At 42.3% G+C, this 21,591-nt stretch overlaps 2 protein-coding genes across 3 annotated transcripts; both read right to left on the reverse strand.

Moving 5' to 3' along the window:
• Positions 1 to 1,104: 1,104 nt before the first annotated feature.
• Positions 1,105 to 9,752, reverse strand: cabp1a (calcium binding protein 1a). Of its 2 annotated transcripts, none has more exons than XM_086112224.1 (7): positions 9,048 to 9,752; positions 3,145 to 3,175; positions 2,877 to 3,020; positions 2,679 to 2,788; positions 2,524 to 2,598; positions 2,354 to 2,426; positions 1,105 to 2,259 (listed from the first exon to the last, which is right to left on the reverse strand). In XM_086112224.1, exons 1-7 carry the CDS (start codon positions 9,750 to 9,752, stop codon positions 2,234 to 2,236), a joined length of 1,164 nt encoding a protein of 387 aa, XP_085968350.1. In that variant the 3' UTR covers positions 1,105 to 2,233. The 2 variants fall into 2 exon arrangements, with proteins under 2 accessions (XP_085968350.1, XP_085968351.1); XM_086112225.1 differs by lacking the exon at positions 9,048 to 9,752 and adding an exon at positions 6,662 to 6,912.
• Positions 9,753 to 14,793: 5,041 nt separating this feature from the next.
• asphd2 (aspartate beta-hydroxylase domain containing 2) lies at positions 14,794 to 21,028 on the reverse strand. Its single transcript, XM_086112236.1, has 4 exons — positions 20,738 to 21,028; positions 17,711 to 18,902; positions 17,016 to 17,129; positions 14,794 to 16,892 (listed from the first exon to the last, which is right to left on the reverse strand). The coding sequence occupies exons 2-4, from the start codon at positions 18,573 to 18,575 to the stop codon at positions 16,762 to 16,764; spliced, it is 1,110 nt and encodes a 369-aa protein (XP_085968362.1). The 5' UTR covers positions 18,576 to 18,902; positions 20,738 to 21,028; the 3' UTR covers positions 14,794 to 16,761.
• Positions 21,029 to 21,591: the final 563 nt, after the last annotated feature.

Genomic DNA, 21,591 nt, shown 5'->3' on the forward strand with positions numbered 1-21,591 from the left:
AAATCGTTTTTAAGTGAGAAAAACCTTGAAAATAGTAACTTAAATCATCACGTAATATTAAACGCGTGGCCTTGCCGTTTCGCCACGCCCCCATTTTCCGGTTCGTACATTCGTTCCGTGTATGGTTGAGCTTTTGTCCAATCAGAAGGGTCCAACGCAGCTCGCAACACGAGAGGGTCGGGCAAAGTGGAGCGACCAAACAGGTTACCATGGTGACATTTAATCAGTTCCATAGATGACAGATTCCTCACCGTGGGGTTTTATTAAACACACCGTTGGTCAGCATATGTGGTAAAACCTTATAATGAAACAAACACAGGGTAACGTAACAACAGATGACATTTATATAGCGAGCAAACACAGTGAAATTGTTTTCACAAGGTTAATACTTTGGGTAAACATTTCTTACTCTTTCTGTATACACTTTTCTCCAAGTGACATCTGCCCAAAACGCAAATGTTTTTAGTCTATGGAAGACATTTGAGTTAGCTTATCCTTTCTGTGAAATGACACAAAATATACGATAAACAATTCAATGGGCAAGGGGGTGGCCATTCATGACATAATTTTCTACAATAATACCATTTGTTTATGATTTTTATGACGACAAAATGGAAATCAAATTTTGTAGGACCTCAGGCTGTAATATTAAAGTTTGGTTTAGATTGTCTATGCTTAGAAATCTAGCAAATTTGGGCAGATTATTTGAAAATGTATGTTTTCATCCATATTTTGATGAGTAAACTTCATCCAAGTCCACAGCATCTACTGGACCCATCCGTCCATCCATTCATCCATTTTCCGAGCAGCTCATCCTCACAAGGGTCGCAATGGTCTTTGGGCAGTAGGGCACCCTGAACTGGTTGCCAACTAATTGCAAGGCACACACAGACAATTTAGAGGAAAGGGGGAAAAATAGGTCTCAGATGCTGGTATGATGTTTGGCGTAGGTCTGAACTGTTCTTGCCAAAGATCAGTGGCAAGCTACAGAGGTGACTCCGTTTTCAAATAGAAAAACGGCACACATTACTGCATTTATGATTCAAGGTGAAGGAAGCAGTATTATTGTATCACACAATCACAAATCCACCTGTAAAAAAGGGCTTGAATACAATGACATTTATTTTGTACCATCCACTTGGCAAAATGTTTATACAGCATTTATTCTACTTTGTACGAGCCCAAAATCCAAATGTGCGTACGGCACACAATTCTCTCTTTGGCATGCATAGAATTTGCTTCAACAACACAGATTTGAGAGACTTTTCACAATTACAATCATATTGACACTGACATTCACTACTGCTCACACGTCATTCCAACATTGTGTGTTACCAAAGCTAGGTTGACAACTCAGGAAATTTGAGCCTGTGAGCAATGGAATCATTGTGAAAATGTGAAAATGTTCTAAACTCACTGTAGCACATGCTGAAACCCACACCAGGATGGAGATGGCGTGAACTTTGGTTGTCTAGATTTCAGCTTTAACAGGAACTCAAGATCCAAGAGGTACTTTGTAGCAACTGCTTTGTGGTCTGATTACAGGAATAACATTCATGCTAAGTAGCTCACTGTTCGTTATTTTGTACATTTCGTGTGGCTGTCTGTCTGAGTGATGCTATAGCACTAGACTGGCACAGTGACAAATGACCAGCTGGTCGCACACAGGTTTGATACAGATGTACTTTGTGGTATTGCTACAGGGGCTCCCAAGTGGGGCACCGATGTCACAGAAAGGACTTCTCAAATATACATTTTTCATCCAATAAATGGTCTACACATCAGGTGTGATAACATTAAACAACCCACTCAGTCTTTAAAGTCATATCTACAAGGAATTATTCTCATACCTTGCCTTCATCTAACCTATAACAGAAGGCAATATTTTGTAAGTATTTTCTAATAATGTCCCCATGTAGAAGATGAGACATAACACCAACAACATCTGTGCACACAAGACATGATTAAGTGAGAGTTAAAGTGCAAAAACAAATGTACAATCGTTAGCTAAGCTACAGCTAGTTCTGCCTCAGTTGGACTGGAGACATTTCAGGAAGAACACTTGTTGATTGAAAGTTTGAGGTGACTCTTCACTCCAGAACATTCAAGGGGTTGAAATTCCAGTGTCAGTCAAAATTTGAATGGCTCAGAAAACTAAACGTCTCCTCTTCTCTACTCGATCAAGTATGGCGCGGGGTGAGGCTTCTCATCCAAGAGTGTTCATTCTATGATCTCAACGTGACATCATTCGTACAAATTCTGCATGGAGAAGAGAGTAGAAGACTCATGGTGTCAGCTGCAAGTACATCAGTTAGCATCATTGATTATGGACATTTCAACCAAGTGTTTTTACCTTCAAAGTCGACGAGCCCATCCCCATTCAAATCAACCTCCCGCAGAATATCCTCCACTTCATTCAGACCCACCTGGAAAATAGGTTGCAGCAGTTAGTGGAGCAAAATTGTGTGGTGGACATCTCTGAAAGAAGACTCCGTGTTACTGTAGATGTCTTCCAAATCGTACCTGATGGCCCAGAAGCTTACGCATTGCATCTCGCAGCTCAGATGTACTTATTGCACCGTCTCCATTTGTGTCAAACTAGCAAAGCAGAAAATGCAGGGGAGCACATTTTTGAGCAGACAATTCGACAAACTAATTGAGAAAAGAGACATTCTTACTTCTCTAAAGGCATCTTTTAATTCCTTTATTCCTATCATGTCTGCAGTTTCGGCGAGGAGTTTTGGACCCATCAATTGGACAAAATCTTCAAAATCAACATGACCACCCACTAAAGAAAAACAACAACATAAAATCAATAAAGCTATGATTTCACAGCAACAAATAACTAATATCATACAAAACCAGGTAGTTCTTACAGTTCATATTTATCTGCTGGCTCAATTCGATCAGCTCCATTTCAGTAGGCATGTATCCCATAGTTCTCATGCAGTTTCCAAGGTCTTTACAGCTGATAAAACCATCCTTGTCCTTGTCAAACTCTTTAAATGCATCCCGCAACTCTGTTCAGCAAAGACAAATGTGCAAAAGTGACTACAAAACTGTGTTCATCGTGTCCAATGCTTTTGTTTCACTCCTTGGGCATTAAGTTCTTGGTGACTCATTGTTGAGGGAAAATCAACTTACCATCCATTTCCTCTGGACGTAGCTCTCTGTCCTGGTGAGAAATCACAATAAATCATTTGTCAGTACAAGGAAAAAAAAAAAAAAACAAAAAAAAACAACCATAACTGATGCCCAAACAAAGAGCAGCATTGATCTCCATAAAAGAGAAGAAACTATTTCATGTTTGAATGGGCTCTTTTGCCGATAATCCCACACCATAACAGTGTTAAGAAAAGAATGTGAACCTGTGTTTCTATTCCCCCCACACCCCCGCTTTCTTACAATGAACGCAACCTTTAAAGGGCAGGGACGGCGACAGACATATCCCAGAAGCCTCAGGGGTTAACAGCAGAAGGAGCGTGGAGTCTAAACACAACATTGTGCCTTGACGTCAGATCTAAAGATCTGACGACTGGAGGAGCTGGAAACAACTTAGACTCAAGAATGCAAGGAACACAAGCAGACAATTGAATATGTATTATCAGCACTTCCTGTCATCCTGACTGTCAGGTCATCAAACATCAGCACATTCAGTGATAGCAAACTGTTCTCTACTTGCAATGCATTGCAAGATGTATTTAGATACACACATGTGACAATGAAAGAGGGTCTACATAACGTTAGTATCACAGATGATCACTTTTAATTTTGAGTTACAGGGCCGTGAAAAAGTATTTGCCCCCTTCCTGATTTCTGTGTTCTTGGCATATTTATCACGCACAAAGATTTCTGTTCATCAAACCAATTTTAAGATCACATGGCGACGACCCAAGGAAATACAAAATGCAGTTTTTAAATGCCAAATTAATTAATTTAGACACACAAAAAAATCCAAAGCTACCTGGCCCTATGTGAAAAAGTATTGCCCCCTGAATCTAATTATGGGTTGTGCCACCCTTGGCAGCAACAATTGAAATGAAGCGTTTACGAAAATTGGTGATGAGTCTTTCACATCACTGTGGAGGAATGTTGGCCCACTCTTCTTCGCAGGTTTGCTTCAACTCCGCCATACTGGAGGGTTTTCTAACATGAAGTGCCCATTTAAGGTAACGTTACAGCATGACAATTGGATTCAAATCTGGACTTCACTTAGCCACTCTAAAACCTTAGTTTTTGTTGTTGTTTTTTTAAGCCATTCAGACGTGGACTTTCTGGTGTGCTTTGGATCATTGTCCTGCTGCATGATCCAAGAGCGCTTCAGTTTGAGCGCACCAACTGATTGTCGGATGTTCTCCTTCAGGATCTTCTGGTATACAGCAGAATTAATCGTTCCATCAATCATAGTAAGTTGTCCTGGTCCTGAGGGAGCAAAGCAGCCACAGACCATCACACTGCCACCACCATGCTTCACTGTTGGCATATGTTCTTTACATCAAATGCTGTGCCATTTTTACCTGAGACGTAACAGGCCGCACATCTTCCAAAAAGCTCAGTTTTTGACTCATCAGTCCACAGACTGTTTTTCCAAAAGTCTTGAGGATTATCAAGATGTCTTTTGGCAAATGTGAGACCAGCCTTCGTGTTCTTTTTGGATAACAGTGGTTTTCACCTGGGAACTCTCCCATGGATGCCATTTTTGGCCAGTGTCGTTCTTATGGTAGAGTCGTGAAGACTGACCTGAACTGAGCTCAGCGAGGTCTAGAGTTCTTGTTCTAAGTTCTTTTGCAACCTCTTGGAGTAGTTTTAGCTGGTCGACCACTCCTGGGAATGTTTGCCACTCTTCCCAGTTTTACCCATTTGTGGATGACGTCTCTGAGAATGGTTCGCTGGTGTGCCAGAATCTTGGGAATGGCTTAACAACCTTTTCCAGACTGATAGATTTCAATTACTTTTTTTTCAAATTTCTTTTGGAATGTATCTGGATTGTGGTATGATGCGCTTGTTTCTTGAGATCTTGTAGCCGACTTCTATTTTTCTGACAGATTCTATTTATGTGATTTCTTGATTCAACACATGTGGTGCAAGGGTGTTGCCTGTGAAATTTAACTTAGCTTGCTTTCAGGGTAATTCCTTTTTTACGTAGGGACGGGTAGTTTTAGATTTTTATTTGTGCCTTAATAAATTAAATTTTACAAACTTTGTGTGGTCGTGCAACTGCATTGGTTTCCTTTACAAACTAAATTGATACATTAATAAAATGTAGAATCAATTCTAATATCCCATAACTCATGTTATTATTGGAAAAATGTCGAATGGAAATCATCCATTGCATACAGTAAAAAAATAAAAATACATGACTAATATTCAATGTTCACTTACGTAATTATTTAACGTATTGGTATAAAGTAGGCCAAATGCTAAAAACATTACCGGGACTTCGTTTTTATTTACTTGTGCATGCACTATGTTTTTAGCATTTAGTCTACATTTTATAAATACTTTTGACAGTAAAAAAGGAGCCTGCTTGGACAAGGGGACCTGAGATTTAGCAGCCAACTCAACTACAGGTCACCAGATTGGCTAGCGGTGTTTTCTGTCAGAGAACGAGGACAAGCGAGACACATGGCGCGTGTTTCCGTCAGTCAGTAAATTCAGCAACAAAAGCATATGGAAACACTGGGCAAGAAGTGATACAAGGGAATATGTCATTTGATTGATTGGTAGCATCACAAAAGTAGAGATAAAGCAGAAAAGCACTGCAGCTCAATGCTGCCCATTAAAGGCACCTGAAAACAGACACACATGTCTGTTTGATCCATCTGTGTTGACTTACAAGGCAGAGAGAAGCAGAAGAGGGAAAAATCAATTTCCAGGACAACTGAAGGTTTTCCAGGACATTTGAATTTTTTTCTCATTTTCCATGTGTTTTCCATGACTAAAAATTGAGAAATCATTGTCCAGGTTTTTCCAGGATGCGTGGGAACCCTGATGTAGTCTGCAATGAACTCCAAATTGGACTCGAGAGCCTGCTTGGCTCACCTCCTTACTGGACAAAATGTGTTTACATCTCATGTTCGTACTGTATCTTCAAGCATCATTGAGGAGATGGAGCGCAACAGTTTATCTGCTTATTGGACTCTATTGTCGTAATTGTCAGTGAGTTGTGCAAGAAAGCATTACAAGAATGTACAGTATGAAAACAAGTTAAAAGCATTGATAAAAAGGCAGGCTGCCAAGTTTCCATTCATCACGCATGACAGTTTACTTGACACATTGTACAGACTGTCACCTTGCAATTGTACACTGTCACAGGAACAGTACGGTAAGCATATTCAGGAGCGGAGAAAATCAATGCAGTAGCACAACCACACAAAGACAACAAGATGACAACAGCGCTTCTCAGGAAGTAGAACACAGGTGGCCAAAGATTTCTGACATTCATTTGGAAGTGGCACTACACAAGCAGATCTAAGTTGTGCACATCCAACAAGAATTACAAAATCAGAACAGACTTCTGTTAAGTTCAAATACAAAGAGACGGTAGATTTTAATTTCATGTCCTGGGACATTCTTTGTTCAGTTCAAGATATACAGTAGATCAAACCAACAATTATAAGAAAAGGAAGCCAAATAGAATGCACAAGAATACGACTCTTACCGTTGTGAGGGGTGAATCTAGGCAGTTGCCCATACCAAAGGAGAAAAAAGGCATTAAAAAGGACCAGGAGGACCCTTTCCCTGAAGAAACATTTGCAGCTTGACTTGTGAGAGGAGCATAAACTCTGGTTTCAACAAGACCCATGTGGACTGAAGAGCTACGAAGTGCCGATGTTATGCTATCAACTGCCTTTTTTTATGTTAATGAACGGAACAATTGGGGGCTTCCCTACTGATACGGCAGGAGGATGCTTTTCTCTGAGACAAACTAAGAAAGACAAAAGCAGGCCAAGGACGGAAAACGGGAGTACGCCTATTAAAGGGGCGGTGATCCAGTGTTTCATGTCACACAGACCAAGCAACACAACTCAGTACAGATGCACAATTGCCAAAGGATAAAAATAGCAAGAGGAAGGGTTGAAAGAGTTTCCTTTTCTCGATAATCCCTCAAAATGCTTGCATTAACATATTGTATTGTGGGGTGTTACAAGGCTCCGGCAATCACATTTATGGATTCATTCATTCTCTTGACTAGCTGTATTTGCCCTGCAAAATGGTCCATTTTATCCACGCCATGCATCATGTTAGCTGCATCCTACACCCACACATGTCATCCTCTGCCCTCTGCAGGACGAGACAAGGTCACTCTCACCTGCAGCAGATACGCTCCCCGTAGAGGGGGCATACAAAAACTGCGCGAGAACAGCACATATATCAAAATGGTACTCGACCGTATTACATGCCCGATGTAACAATGAAACATTTATTATGGGTGTAACGACTATACAGATTAATAAAGGCACTTGCACATTTACATTTACAGCGTGTCTCTTCTCTAGGTTATATTAATGTCTTCCGTCTGGATTGTGGTTTTATTTGTGGAATGATTTCTTCCTCATAAATTGGAGACATAGTTGAATACTTCATTTACAAGCAATGTTTCGTGACTAATCACTGCCCGGTTTGGCAACATTATATTTGAGACTACATTTTGCATCATACCTAAATGGAAAGATTATAAAATCACTGCATGGGAACTGGCTTCTTGAATCTATGTTTGTTTTTTCACTAACAATGCAGAAAGCTAATAAATAAAACCTAAAAAGATAGAAGCTCCGTGGGCCCGAATGAGTCAGATTACCTCAGATGCTCAAAATGGAGCCCGCGGCATTTTCCTATCAGTTCTCTGCAAACAGAGTTCCCAATAAATCATGCAGGAAGTTAAATTTGGCCACAGATTTGCACCTCAACTGGAACATTTCCAAGGGTCCAGCACAATCCACTTCAATGAGGAAGGGCTCTCATTGAGAAGGTCTGTAGGAGGATATATTACATAAGAAATGAATTTCTACAAGAAGGATTGCCTGTTGTCTCTCCAAGAATTATAGTACTATATTTACACACTTAATGTCAAGTAATGGCTTTTTGACACCAAAGATATGAACAGTGATTGCCATCTGTAAAAAATAATATTGGAATTGTTTTGAAATTGAAATGTCAACTATATGCTTTGACCAACAATGTTTTCAAAACAAACTTTTACCTGTTGTACATGTACTTTTTTATTTTCATTTACTTAGGATGTCCAAATATAACATGAAAGGACTGCTGATGAAAACCAGCCTCTCAGATAACTTGTGGCCATTTACAATGTATTTGTTAAAATGTTAATTCAGTTAATTCGGTTACACTGCCCCTTTTCCAAGAATTTGAATTTCAACTTGTGTTTTCCATATTAATGCATTTACCGTAAATTATTCTTGTGGACAACAACATCAAGCAATTCTCTTGGTATATCTTGCTTCTCTGAATTTATTCCATCATCGTCAGTAATGCTGTCTGAAACACATTCATTCATGTCCACTCCATCCCTGTTTTTTTTCCGCTTTATAAGGCCCCAAGATCTCAATCAGTAGAACTCAACTACGGTTGTTCTCTCTATTCAGTCTTTTCTGTAGTTAACATGTTTTGTAGAAATAGAAAGGAGTAGAAAGTACTGATACAGGTTTTCAAATAGGGAGTAAAAGCAAAAAGTCTTAAAAAAAATAAATGCCTAAGTACAAGATATCCTTTATTTGTCCCACACTGGGGAAATTTACAGCCTCCAGCAGCAAGAATGTAGGCAGAAAGAAGAAAGAAGAAAAAACAAACAAACACCGTTCAATTAAGTGCAATATAAATCCAAAATGGATAAATCGCAGTGCTATTTACAGTTGTTTTCCATATCATTTAATTATTATTAATATTATTGTTGCTATTTTTTATGAATATGAGAAAAATCTATACTCAAGTACAGTAACGAAGTACTCTCTGCGTTATGGGATTTTTGTCAAGTAAAATGTGCCTCAATAAGTAGATAAACACCGCTACTGTCGAGGGGGTCTTACCTGGCCAAAGAGTGAATTGAGGACAGTACGCAGGTTAACATCCGATGCAGAAGAAACAGCAGCACTGGACCTCCGGGAGCGGCGTGAGGAGGTGCTGGACAGCGGCACCGGGGAGCTGGCTGAAGGCGGGGACCTACTGGCCTGGCCGTCGCTTTTCGTCAAACCGCCCCTCTTCTGTTCCCGCGGATCGCACAGGGGTGTCCTGTCGTCATGAATTGCCGAGAGAGAGGGCGTCCTCCGGAGAGGGCATTCACGGCAACGACGGCGATGCTCCGGCTGTGGCGGTGCCTCTGGTTCGGGCGCGGACGCTCGGTCGTCACGGTTGTGCTTCCGGCGGCGGTGGTGTCGGTGTGCGCCGCGTTCCCTCACGCCACGGCCCTCCTCGACGTGAGGCTCCGGGTCGTCGAGGTGGCTGTCAGACGCGTGGGGTCGACACTTGACCCGCGCGGATTCAACTCTGTCGCGGTTGCCACTGAGCGAAGGCTGGCACAGCGGTCTCCGGGAGCTGACGTCGCTGTCTGCCGACAAGAAAGCCTCAACGGTGGTTCCATTGCTTTGGAGCGCGGCGGCGGTGGGACGGTGATGATGGTGCTGATGATGACTTCTCCGGCTCTCTGCCGTGCGTTCGTGGACGTGCGTGGATCTTCTCGACGATGTTTTCAGCAACGAGGTTGTGGAGTCAGATTTTGGAAAGGAGGAGCTCATTGCTGCGGATCTACTCTGGTGTGTGACGGTGGGTTGATCGTCGACATCACGCGTCCTTCCCTTTCCATTGTCGACCAGTTTTCTGCTGCTCGCGATAAGTAGCAGCACCTGCTCGCGTGTGTGGCACACGTGTATGGCAAGCAAATAGGTCCAGAGAGCGCAGGGATAAGATAATATTGAGCCCCACACCCGTATACTTTTGTTTCCGTCTTCGCAACTTTGAATACTGGTAAACACATTTTTACAAAATTTTTAATAAGAGATGCTAATAAACTTTTTTAGATGAATATCGAAAAAAATCTGCCCTCATTTTTGCTGTATCAGGTTTTCCAATATAACAATAATAATAATAATAATACATGTCATATAGTTAGTAATACTGCATTTACTATTTAAAAATTAAAAGTTGGGTTCAGCTGTTTTTTCCCCAGAAGACTCAAATGACAACGCATGGTAAAATTTGCAGTTTTTATTGGTCATATTTTCATATTAAAAATATGTGCTAGAATAAAAGTAAAGCCATCTTTTAAAATCAGGGATAAAAATACGTTGAAAGACATTGAGCCCTATCAGAATAAAATTTGCTTTTTGTCCAGTGTTATTTTAGTCTCGAAATACCATTGTTGGCAAAGTATGACCCGCGAGCCACAGACGCTACGTTTTGTAATCCAGCCCACCAAACATTCACATACTTTTACCCAATTTTCTCCAGGGGTTTGGTAAATGTATTAATTTGTTATTATTGAACATTATTTTACGATATAAAACAATTTTCCATTCATCCATTTTCTGTATGGTTTATCCTGCGGTTGGCAAGCAACCAGTTCAGGTACACCCAGCCTCTGGGACCAAAGACAGCTGGGATAGGCACCAGCACACCTGTGACCCAAGTGAAGATAAGCGATACAGTGAATGGATGCATGTGTGAATTATCAAATGAATTAGAATGTAATTAATCATAAGTAACAATGTAAACAAGAGTTTGCGCTGACCAGCTGGCTCCGGTCTTCACACAAATCTTCAACAGATCTCTGGAGCTGTGTGAGGTCCCATCCTGCTTCAAACAGTCTACCATCATCCCAGTTCCCAAGAAATCGGCAACATCGGAACTGAACGACTATAGGCCTGTCGCCCTGACGTCTGTGGTCATGAAGTCCTTTGAACGCCTTGTGCTGAACCACCTAAAGAACGTCACCGGACCCCTGCTGGACCCTCTCCAGTTTGCCTACCGGGCAAACAGGTCTGTGGAAGACGCAGTCAACATAGGTCTGCACTACATCCTCGAGCACCTCGACAGCACAGGGACCTATGCAAGGATTCTGTTTGTGGATTTCAGCTCTGCGTTCAACACCATCATCCCGGAACTCCTCACCCCCAAACCTCTCCACCTCGGTGTGTCCCCTACGATCTGCCAGTGGATCCTCAGCTTCCTGATGGGACGGACACAACAGGTGAGACTGGGAGCAACAACATCATCAATACGCACCACCAGCACTGGAGCCCCACAGGGAGGTGTCCTCTCTCCACTGCTCTTCTCTCTCTACACAAACGATTGCACCTCAACAGATCCAGCTGTCAAACTCATAAAGTTCGCAGACGACACCACGGTCATCGGTCTCATCAAAGACGGCGACGAGTCTGCGTACCGCCAACAAGTGGAGCAGCTGGAGCTCTGGTGCAGCCGACACAACCTCGGGCTGAACATGCTCAAGACTGTAGAGATGATCGTGGAGTTCAGGAAACATTCTTCTCCACAGTTGCCCCTCACACTATCCAACTGCCCTGTGTCAACCGTCGAGACCTTCAAGTTGCTGGGAATCACAGTCTCCCAGGACATGAAGTGGGAAGTCAACACCATCTCCATCCTGAAAAGGGCCCGGCAGAGGATGTACTTCCTGAGGCTGCTGAGGAAGCATGGCCTGCCACAGGAGGTGCTACGACAGTTCTACACGGCAGTCATCGAATCAATCCTGTGTTCTTCCATCACGGTTTGGTTTGGGGCCGCCACAAAAAAGGACAAAATCCGACTTCAACGGACAGTTAGGACGGCGGAAAAAATCGTTGGCACCGCCCTACCCACTCTTGAGGACTTGCACACTGCAAGAATCAAGACAAGGGCACGGAAAATCCTCCTGGATCCCCCGCACCCTGCCCACCACCTTTTCCAGCTACTCCCCTCAGGCAGACGCTACAGATCCATGCGCACCAAATCCAGTAGACACTTAAACAGCTTCTTCCCTCTAGCCATTAACTCCTTAAACAGTCACTGACGTAGTCACTCTTCTTGTACTACAAATACTGCTACTGGTTACTCTAAAATGGTTCAATGATTTGTTGTTTACGATGATACTAATGCAGCGTGTTATACCGGAGACAAATTCCTTGTGTGTTCTACATACTTGGCCAATAAAGATGATTCTGATTCTGATTCTGATTCTGATATTTTTTTCAAGCAGGCAGTGTTCATTTCGCGCAGCTAAATTTGGGTCCTTTGTGGCTCTTTACGTCATGGTCGAGGTGAAAGAGAGAGTGACCTGTGCTAAGAGCAGGTAGTTAAGCAATTAAGAGCGTGCCATCATTAATAGTTTTACTACCCGTCAAGTATGTCGGTCTTTGACGAGGGTTTTATCTGTGCCTTTCATGAGTGTGCGCATTAGAGGTGAGTGCCATTGCCATTTTATCTGTAATATTGATTTACTGGTTAAATTTAGGTCCTCCTGCAACTTATGGATGTGCGCTGACGTTTGCATTAGGTGACGCTACGTTAGCGTAGCAAATAATGTCATCCATGCTTGTTTGCCTGATTTAATGTGACTTCCATCTGTTTATTGTATTTTATACACACGGTCCTTTAAGTGGAAAAAAATAAGTGCAGGTACTCCCATTATTCCACTGTTGTCGGGTAACTTAGGCGGTGAATGTATAAATGAAGATAACTTGATTGATTGTTAAAAATATCGACAAAAAAGCTAATGCTAAAGTCAATATAAAATCCCATTGACCTGCTAACGGGAAATTAGCATTGACTTCCAACAGCGATAGTGTAAGTGCATACTCCATTCATCCATGCATGCATGACATCGTACTTCCACTATCTGGATAATGTACACAGAGCACAAACAGCTGGAATTTATTTTTATTTAGTTTTTTAATGGGATTTTTGTATATCCTGATTTTACTTTATTGTTCTCTTGGTGTTTTTTCAAGTTCTATTTAAAGTTGAGTTTTCAAGGATTCAAGGACTTTTTATTGTTGTACCAACACAAATTTCCACAAGACATGGCATGAAATACAATACCCGAGGTTCCATATTAGCCCAGTAAGTCCCAAGACTTGAATAATCGTTATTATTAATTGTGATTTCAAAATCAATCAAAATAATTGCTGATTATTTTTTTCCCACAATCATCTGGCCCAGACTGTAACTTATCCGTTCGTTTTATAAATCACACGTGGCCCTTGAGCGCAGGTGTCCCAATATAGTACCATATTTTTGTATCTATAGTTGTGTTATTGTTTAAGATACATTTTTTTCATTCTTGGAATCACTAAGAATATTTGCATTGCCCTTTCCTCAGAGTGGGGTCCCACAACCCAGCCGCTTCACACTTTCCTCAAGTGGGGTTTGCTCTAGTCTTGGTGTTTCTCAGTTGTGCGGTTACGGCAAGCAAGTAAGGCAGTGCCGCCCCCTGTTGTCCGTTTTCTGCATGTGAAGAGTAAAAAAAGACTCAGGACACTCACACAGGAGATGCTGCTGTTTGACTTTCTATCGTCAATAAAAATGTTGTATCTCACATGTACTACACGCGTTGACGTTCAACGGCCTCTCTACTATATTACACGAATGTGTGTGACATTTCTAGTCTTTCTTATCGGCCAGAAAACCGACCGAAAGTGCACGGTGGCGGAAAGCAAGTATGTTGCCGCTGCCAGCAGGTGGCAGTGCTGCGCCCCACTGGCGCAATGAAGCCCATAGTCATCGAAGTACTCAACGCCTCGAGAAAGCCTTGGCTGGTTGAGGATTATGCAGACCTCTGACCACCTTGAACTGGGAGTCCCATTCACTTGCATTGGGGTCGCTGTGTTTGGCTCCAATATAGTCGTCATAACTCGTCGAATTCGTTCCAGATTTTGACATGGATTTGTTAGAAATATCAGACATGCAGTTATGATACCAGACATCCAGGTAATTCTATCATCAGAGCGCTCTCTTCTCTGAAATGAATGTTAAATGAGGAAGAACAAATGTATATTATTTGTTTTAAAGCTAGATCTGGAAAAAAACGAGCTTGAATTTATATTCAATATTATTTGGTTTTTCTCCCTATCACATTGTTCAACAATGTGCATTTGATTGAACCATAATTAGAAGCTTTGAAAACAAATATTCAAAAGTGACTTTATTTGACACATGTTTCAGTTAAAGTCAAAATTGAAATATAGGCTAATCTTCAATTTTGGGTCTATATTTTTATATTTGACTCCAAAGAAGTAGTGTCTCACCTCACCAGTCATGAACCTCACCACATGTGAGTCACTAAAGTGATGTACTGAGTTCATGCTTGAATGTGTTTGTTGGCACACTAGAATGTGTTAAAATTGCATTTTTGAAATTGTTCTTGGTCCTTACGTCTCCCCATAATGTATGTCGAGTAAACTTTGCTTTGATTTGTCTCAAACAAGCACAAGAATAAAAACAACATAATAGAGAAAGTCACACTTTGCATCCTGTCATTCATTTTGCTGCTTCTCAACACTAGGATCGGTGAGTTGGACCCACAGCTGACTTGGGGCAAGAGGTGGGGTTCACTGGACTGGGCACCAGCCAATCGCAGGGCAGTTTGCAAAAAACGCAAATGAACTGTTTTTAAAATAAAGAATTTCAAATGAACACGAAACAACCATTCATTATTAGCAATGAGTCTTAAGTAATTTCCTCACTGCAATTTAAATATGACTATTGTGTGATAGACAGCTGTGAATACACAAGGTATGCAACATCATTTTAAAGTGACTTTTAGGAAAGAACTGACAACATTAATTTTGTTGACCATTTATTAAATGTGCAGAAACACTTGAAAATTGACGCAAGGAAGCAACATAACTGGAATATATATAATACAATAGCATTACAAAAAAAAGAAAACACAACATTGATGGTTCACGGATGGTTGATATTCAGACTAAACTGTTGTAGGTTATAACTCATCACACAATAACATGGTAAGACATACTTAATTTCAAAAGTAGTTTGTAAAGACTTCTGAAGGCACTGTCAACTGTCTGTCTACGCACAAGCATTACGCAACACCCCCTGCTAAATCAGTCAGAAAGCTCAGAATGCTGTACTATAACATTACAAAATATATTCTCAACATGTCAAAGTCCTTTAAATAGTTTCTCTTTGCAGTTCCTTGCCACAAAGGAACTGGGTGGCAACAGCAGTAGGCACCAGTGTCCTGTAATTATCACTTAAGACAGCAGAGGTCGCTGTAGCCACTACAAGCGAGTTTGGCACTGTCCTCAATCCAAATGTAAACGATTTTGTTAAACCATGTAGTCTAAAGAATGAGCTTTGATAATTATGCTCTTCTTCATATTGACGACAGTCATCCCCAAATCAAAAATTAAAAACAGACAGCTCAATGTGAGTGCCATTGTTCCTAGACATTGTAAACATCAGTGTTAGTTTGCAAACAACACGCGAAGCTGCTTGCGATTACTTTTCATGTGCAAAAAGAGAAAAAAAGTCCCTTTTAAACAGCACAAATCCAGTATGATGGGTGATAATTTGGACTTGGGTTATATAAACGTATTAATGAATGTGTGCAGGTCATGCATAACACAAAATAAAATATCTCAAGAACAGCAGCGTAGCAACTTCAAAAGTATTTTACAGAATCTATCAATTGCAACCAACATTGTGTTTGGACCGGCGAATTTAACTAACTCAAGACAACATGATATTTATAAGCATTTAAAGATTGTTATTTCAAAACACATCAAACCATTTCACCCCCAATTTAACTTCAACGCTTACATACTGTATTTACAAGAATACAAATGTAATACCAAATACATCCGAATTACCACCGTTTAGCAAATTTAGCAAAACATATTCATCTTCATTGTATCTCCACAGTTTGATTCATAGTACCCCCCCAAAATGTGCTTTTCGACCATGTCTTGTTTTACAAGCAGGTGGGGACTCTGAGGACAATAAGCGACCTCAGCCGCATTAGCTATGTAAACATTCACGTAATGACTGATGTGTCGTACCCCTGTTACCAAAGATATTTAGATGAGACCAATGGTACAAATATCTAGTTTAGACATGGGCTTCATCAGTTAAATATCAAACCTAATAATCTCCAATTGTACATTCTACAGGTGGCTGATTCCCCATCTTTACAGATTGATGCCAAATTGACTGTTTTGGCAAGTTCCCAAATGAGCTCATGTGTATTTTTGTATTTAAAAATAAGCAAACAATGCTCTGCATGACCAATGCTGAAGATTCAGAAGTATTTTGTGTGAACACAGACACCGCAATGGATTTGAACTAAAACATTCCAGATGTCACAAAGCCTGCTGTAATTTAAGAGGTTTCACTTTGGAGTCAATGACAGCCTGGAGTCTGCAGTCGATGGACATTAGTATTCCAGCAAACACCAGCCTTTTGTGAAACCTCTTACAATAATGCTGATTGTTTTATTTCAAATCCTTTGTGGCGGTCTATCAAGGCAAAAAAATTAATAAAAATAATAAGAAATCCGAAAACAAGTGTCACTGTCCAAAATACTGCTGGCACTCATTGTAAGTAAATGGTGAATGTGCTGTTAAATGCGGTCGTTTGACACGGACATGAGGCGAATATTTGTGCAGCTTCTCAGATGTGCTCAGATAAGAGACTGAAAATGGAGCACAGTGAATGTGACATTTGTTCTCTGGCACACACTCACACAGCCTTCTACCTCTTGCTTGGACACGATGCTTCACATCCGTTCACCTATTTGACTTCCTTCTCTTCTAAGCGGCCTGGAGTGAAGATGTAGTCTAAGGCTTGTCTCTCAGCGGCGGCCACATTGGGGTGCCAGAGGTCCACCATGAAGACCACTCTGAGGCCGTCCTCTGGACCCCCTACAAACAGAACCCAGAAAGTCATCACCCCAAAGAATTACAGTGTTGCTTTTCATTTATAGTTGCTTCTGGATTCTAGTTTTCGGTCAAGCAGTCTTCATGATAAAAAGTTGAAATGCTTACCCTCGTGGAAGGCCCTGTGGAGGAAAGAGTCATCAAAAAGCAGACAGCTGCCCTCCGACCAGCACTGGGGCTCTCCACCAACTACAAGCTCACATGAGGGGGGCACTCTGAGACCTGCCAAAAAATCAACAAAACATCACGATCAAATTCATAACTTTGAAAATCACCAAGAGCAATTGCGATTATTATTGTACTGGATTGCTTTTTGTTGTCCTGCTTGCGGAATATCACTTAAATGATAGCTCAGGAGTGTTTATAATGTCGGTCATTTGGCATGCATGTTATCATGTCTGCAGAGATCACAATTGAATGAGGGGCCAGGCACCAAGATATGGCAGTGTTTTTATTTCTTTACAAAAAATATTTTATAATTATTGAAGTGCACTGATTCAGTTGTGAAGATGTGTGACAGGAATTTTGTATTAATGCTTCAGCTAGATTGCCACAATTAGATTTCCATTGTGAAATTATAAAAAAAAAAACCCTGAAGCTGTCTGTATGACTGATAACACTGACGTTTGAAGCACTCTTGGAAGAGAAAAATGTGCATCAGACTGGAGGAAAGCACTCTGGATTTCCTTGTGTGTAAGCTACTTCCTGTGTGCTCCTTCTGAAATACTTAGCCGCTGTTGCGCAGCGAGTTCACACGGGACATCTGCTTGAATGTGTTTAACTCAGCCGATTCACACTCTTACCCAGGTGGCAGCGCAGCCGCACGTTTGTCGGACCATAATGTTCAGTGATTAGAGCTCCCGGCGACAGCACAGAGAAGCAGGCGTTTCCGAACACGTTGTTGGCGATGAAAGTACGCAGCTGGCCCAACACCCTCCAGGCCCGTGGACACCTCCTGACATTAAGTACCAGCGGGGTGCCTTGGTTGACCAGGTAGTAAGTCCACCATTGGCCACGAGGAGTGGAGTTGGCTTTCCATCCCGGTGGCAGTGGGGAGCCGCTGCGGGCGGGTGGTTGATTGTAGATCGTCTTAAACTCAGCCAAAAGGGCGGGGAAGCTCTGCTCCAGGAATTCCACATCGTGTCTTTGAATTTCCCTGGAGAAGAAAGGAGCTGACGGTAGGTCAGGTAGGAAGAAGACCTCAGGCCGCTGGATGGTTGGTCGGGTGTTAAGGTATCGACCTTGGTCGCGTACTCCTTTGTGCACCCTGCCCATACCCGACCAGGTGTAGCGTTTGGCGTATTCCTGCAGGCTGTGGTAGAGCCTCTGGTTCAGACTTTCTCCGGCGCTGGTGCAGCGGAAACACTCGGACGACTGGCAGAAAGCAAAGCCGTTCTGCTCCTCTAACATGGAGCCGGATTTCCCTTTGCCTCGGTTACGACAGTCTGAGCCGATGAAGCCCCCCACCACCCCTCCAATCCTGCTCGAACCGGTCAGATACCTGCCGCGCAATGGACTCGTGCTGTGATCGCGGCCCACCCTGTAGCAGTACCACAGGAACAGCAGCAGGACACACACCACCGTGGCACAAGCACAGATCTCACACTCTCTCACAGACTGCATCCCTCCGGCCACCATCTCTCTCACACCCTCGAGTGACCACTCCATCTGGGTTCTGCTCCACACGGCTCAGTCTCACAGCAGAAGGGAGATGCGGATAGCAGCTAACAGGTCTTGTTTTGGATGGGGACTGGGAGCAGCATCAAACCACACAAAGGCTGTTGTCTCAATCAGCTCTTCCTGCCCGCCACTTGAAAGTAATCAGTCTGCTGATTTAATCCGGCACCCTCGCTCTCCAACCTTAGCATTTCAGCTCTGGGTAAAGAGGGCTGCTCTCTTCATGCTTGCTTTCGGGCCGGTGGTGCTCGCGCCGCGCCTTCTCCTGTTCTCTCACACAAATGAAGACAGACGCTGCGCCTCGAGGTTATCCGCTCCCTGAAAAACAAGGACAGACGGAGATAAAGAGCGGCGACGACAAGGCTGGAACTGACATCGGGGGGGGGGGGGGGGCTTCAATCTTTCTTTCTGTCTGTCTGTCTGTCTGTCTATTTCATCCATCCATCTGCCTGCCCATCTATTCAAGCATTCTCATCCCCAAACTTCTTGCTACGATTAAAAAAGGGAAATTGTGACTGGTTGGTAAATAACTGAACAATCAGCCTGTCCATTCATCTTATTACATCCACCTGTTTTATTACATCCACAATTCTGAGTTACAGGTTTGAATTCCAGTGCCAGCCTTCCTGTGTTTGCATTTTAGTCCGCGCTTGCATTGTCTTTGTCCAGGTTCTCCGGCTTCCTGTCACATTCCAAAAACACATTTCTTAGCTAAAGTAAAGACTCTTAATCAGGGGTTTCAAACTCCTTTTATGTGGGTACCGCTGGAGGCGGAGTCTGGCTGTGTCTGAGCCGCATTATGTAATCCACAAAAAGGGGGTTCAAGTAAAAAAAAGTAAAACTATTCCAATCTCCTCAATTTCTACTAATAACATTTCAAAACCAAGGGTGTACCTTGTCTCTTGCCCAAAGTCACCTGGGATAGGCTCCAGCTCACCTGCAACTCTACTGAGATTCTGGATGGATGCAATAATTATAATAAATAATAAATCTCCCCAGTGTGGGACAAATAAAGGTCATCTTATCTTATCTTAAAAAATAGAAAGTAAAAAATGAACCTATCATAAAACAAACACCAAAAAGTCAATCAGCAAATCAGAAGTCTGAGACTTAATGTCCCAAGCATTTCAAGATGTTCAAGGTCCAGAATGGGAAAGGAATTTAAAGACCTTTAACGTGGTTGTTGCTTCCATACCGGCTATTTCAGAAACAATATTGGTCTTTGTTTGACCTTAGAGGCCACCCTCGTTCCGTCGCATACCCGGGAATCCGGAAGAAAACCAAAACAACTCAAAACAACCATGAGTCAAAATCTTGAAGCCACATCACAACTATTTCTGTTGTTTACTTGTTTTGAAATCTTGTGCACTCAGAATGTTGAGTCCAAGACCTCCTACGATCCATGACCACAGCGTGTATTGGTCACCAGCCAATTGCAGGGTACATATTGACAAAAAAAACGGGACTATTTTGAGTCTTCATTTCACCTAACAAGATTGTTTTTGCTGTAATTCAAACTCACGCAACCCAAATATTTCCATGGCGATTTCCTCCCATATCCATTCACACACACGAAACAACATTATATAAGCAGTGCCAATGCCCACAGCCCCACACACGTTTATAATTGGGATTCTGTTGGCGACCCTTTTGGTGATGTTAGAGGTGATATGAAGTCTGTCATTCCTTTTTGAAATAACAACAATTATGAATAAATAATAAATGACTGTGATTATATAACGATAATAAACCAACAGCCAAACCCCGAGGGGTTTCGTGTCAACTGTGATCAGCGCTCCAGCAAGATGCCTCACCAAAAATGGTCGTGTAATCCTGTGATAAATGTCCTCCCGGCCCCGATCATCCTGTCTGACAGCCTCAAGACACCCCCGCATCCCACCCCCTCTCTCTCACACGCGCGCGCACGCACACACACACAAAGCACTGCGTCTGGGGAAGACTGTCTGGTTGTATCAAACCACAGAATGAAATTCGCAAAGGTCACAGTGTAGCTACAAAGACTTATAAAGGCTCGCCACACATTCCATTATGAGCCACAACATTCACGACAAACACTCGAGTTGACGTCAGTCTTTTCTTTGCACTCGCCCCCGCCCCCTGATTGTTCGACACATTGAAACGTGCATCCATACCTGCTCAACATTCATAATGTAATCATATGGGAGCAGAAGAGAAGGCACACAGGTGTTCCCTCCTGGCCAAGCTGCGCACCACTGCAGTGCACGCAGACGGATATCAGTCAACATAAAAGCACATTTCTTCGAAACCCAAAATGGAAGTCCAAAACGGGGAAACACACTACTTGTGTTTGACCAAAAAATGCACCCCAACCGACAATTTGACACTCCGTCTTTGTGTCTGTAGTGGCGACCAACCGCTGACAGACCAATTTTGCCATAAATACTAAAGATCCACCGGGAAAGACACCCAGTGTAAAGACATCGAGAGAGTTATGTGTGTATCTACATCCGGTTACACATTTCAGAATAAAATGTGAAACTAAGCCAAGCGTCGCCGCAGTTCTCGCATGAACACTAGATTTTATGATACACTTTATTCAGACTGCTGAATATTGGCACTAGTTTGAGTCAGGGTTTTAACAACTGTCACATTTTCAAGGGGTTCAGCAGATTGGAAAATTGATGGATGGATGAGAATGTCACCTCTGATTATCACACAATTATTTTTGAAGACCTTTAGTTTGAAAGGCACGTGTTGCCATATCCGGATTTTATATTTGATGACAAACACCCTCTTCCGTTTGGCTCCTGGCCCGTCCCTCCATTTGAAATCAGCTGTAAACCTCACTACCCAAGATGCTTTCCGATGTTGGTGGAAGACAGACCACATCTTGATGTTGTCTTACTGCAATTCACCACATCAGTGGACTCTGAACAATTATACGGCCCTCAGTGCCACACAAAGTCACCGTGGCGCCAGTTGTTTCTCTCCGTAATGGTTGGACTTAGATCAGTGCATCACAAAT

The sequence above is a fragment of the Hippocampus guttulatus genome, chromosome 5, assembly GCF_054856545.1.
Source record: "Hippocampus guttulatus isolate MCC_2025c chromosome 5, RoL_Hgut_1.0, whole genome shotgun sequence".
Taxonomy (NCBI): Eukaryota; Metazoa; Chordata; class Actinopteri; order Syngnathiformes; family Syngnathidae; genus Hippocampus; species Hippocampus guttulatus.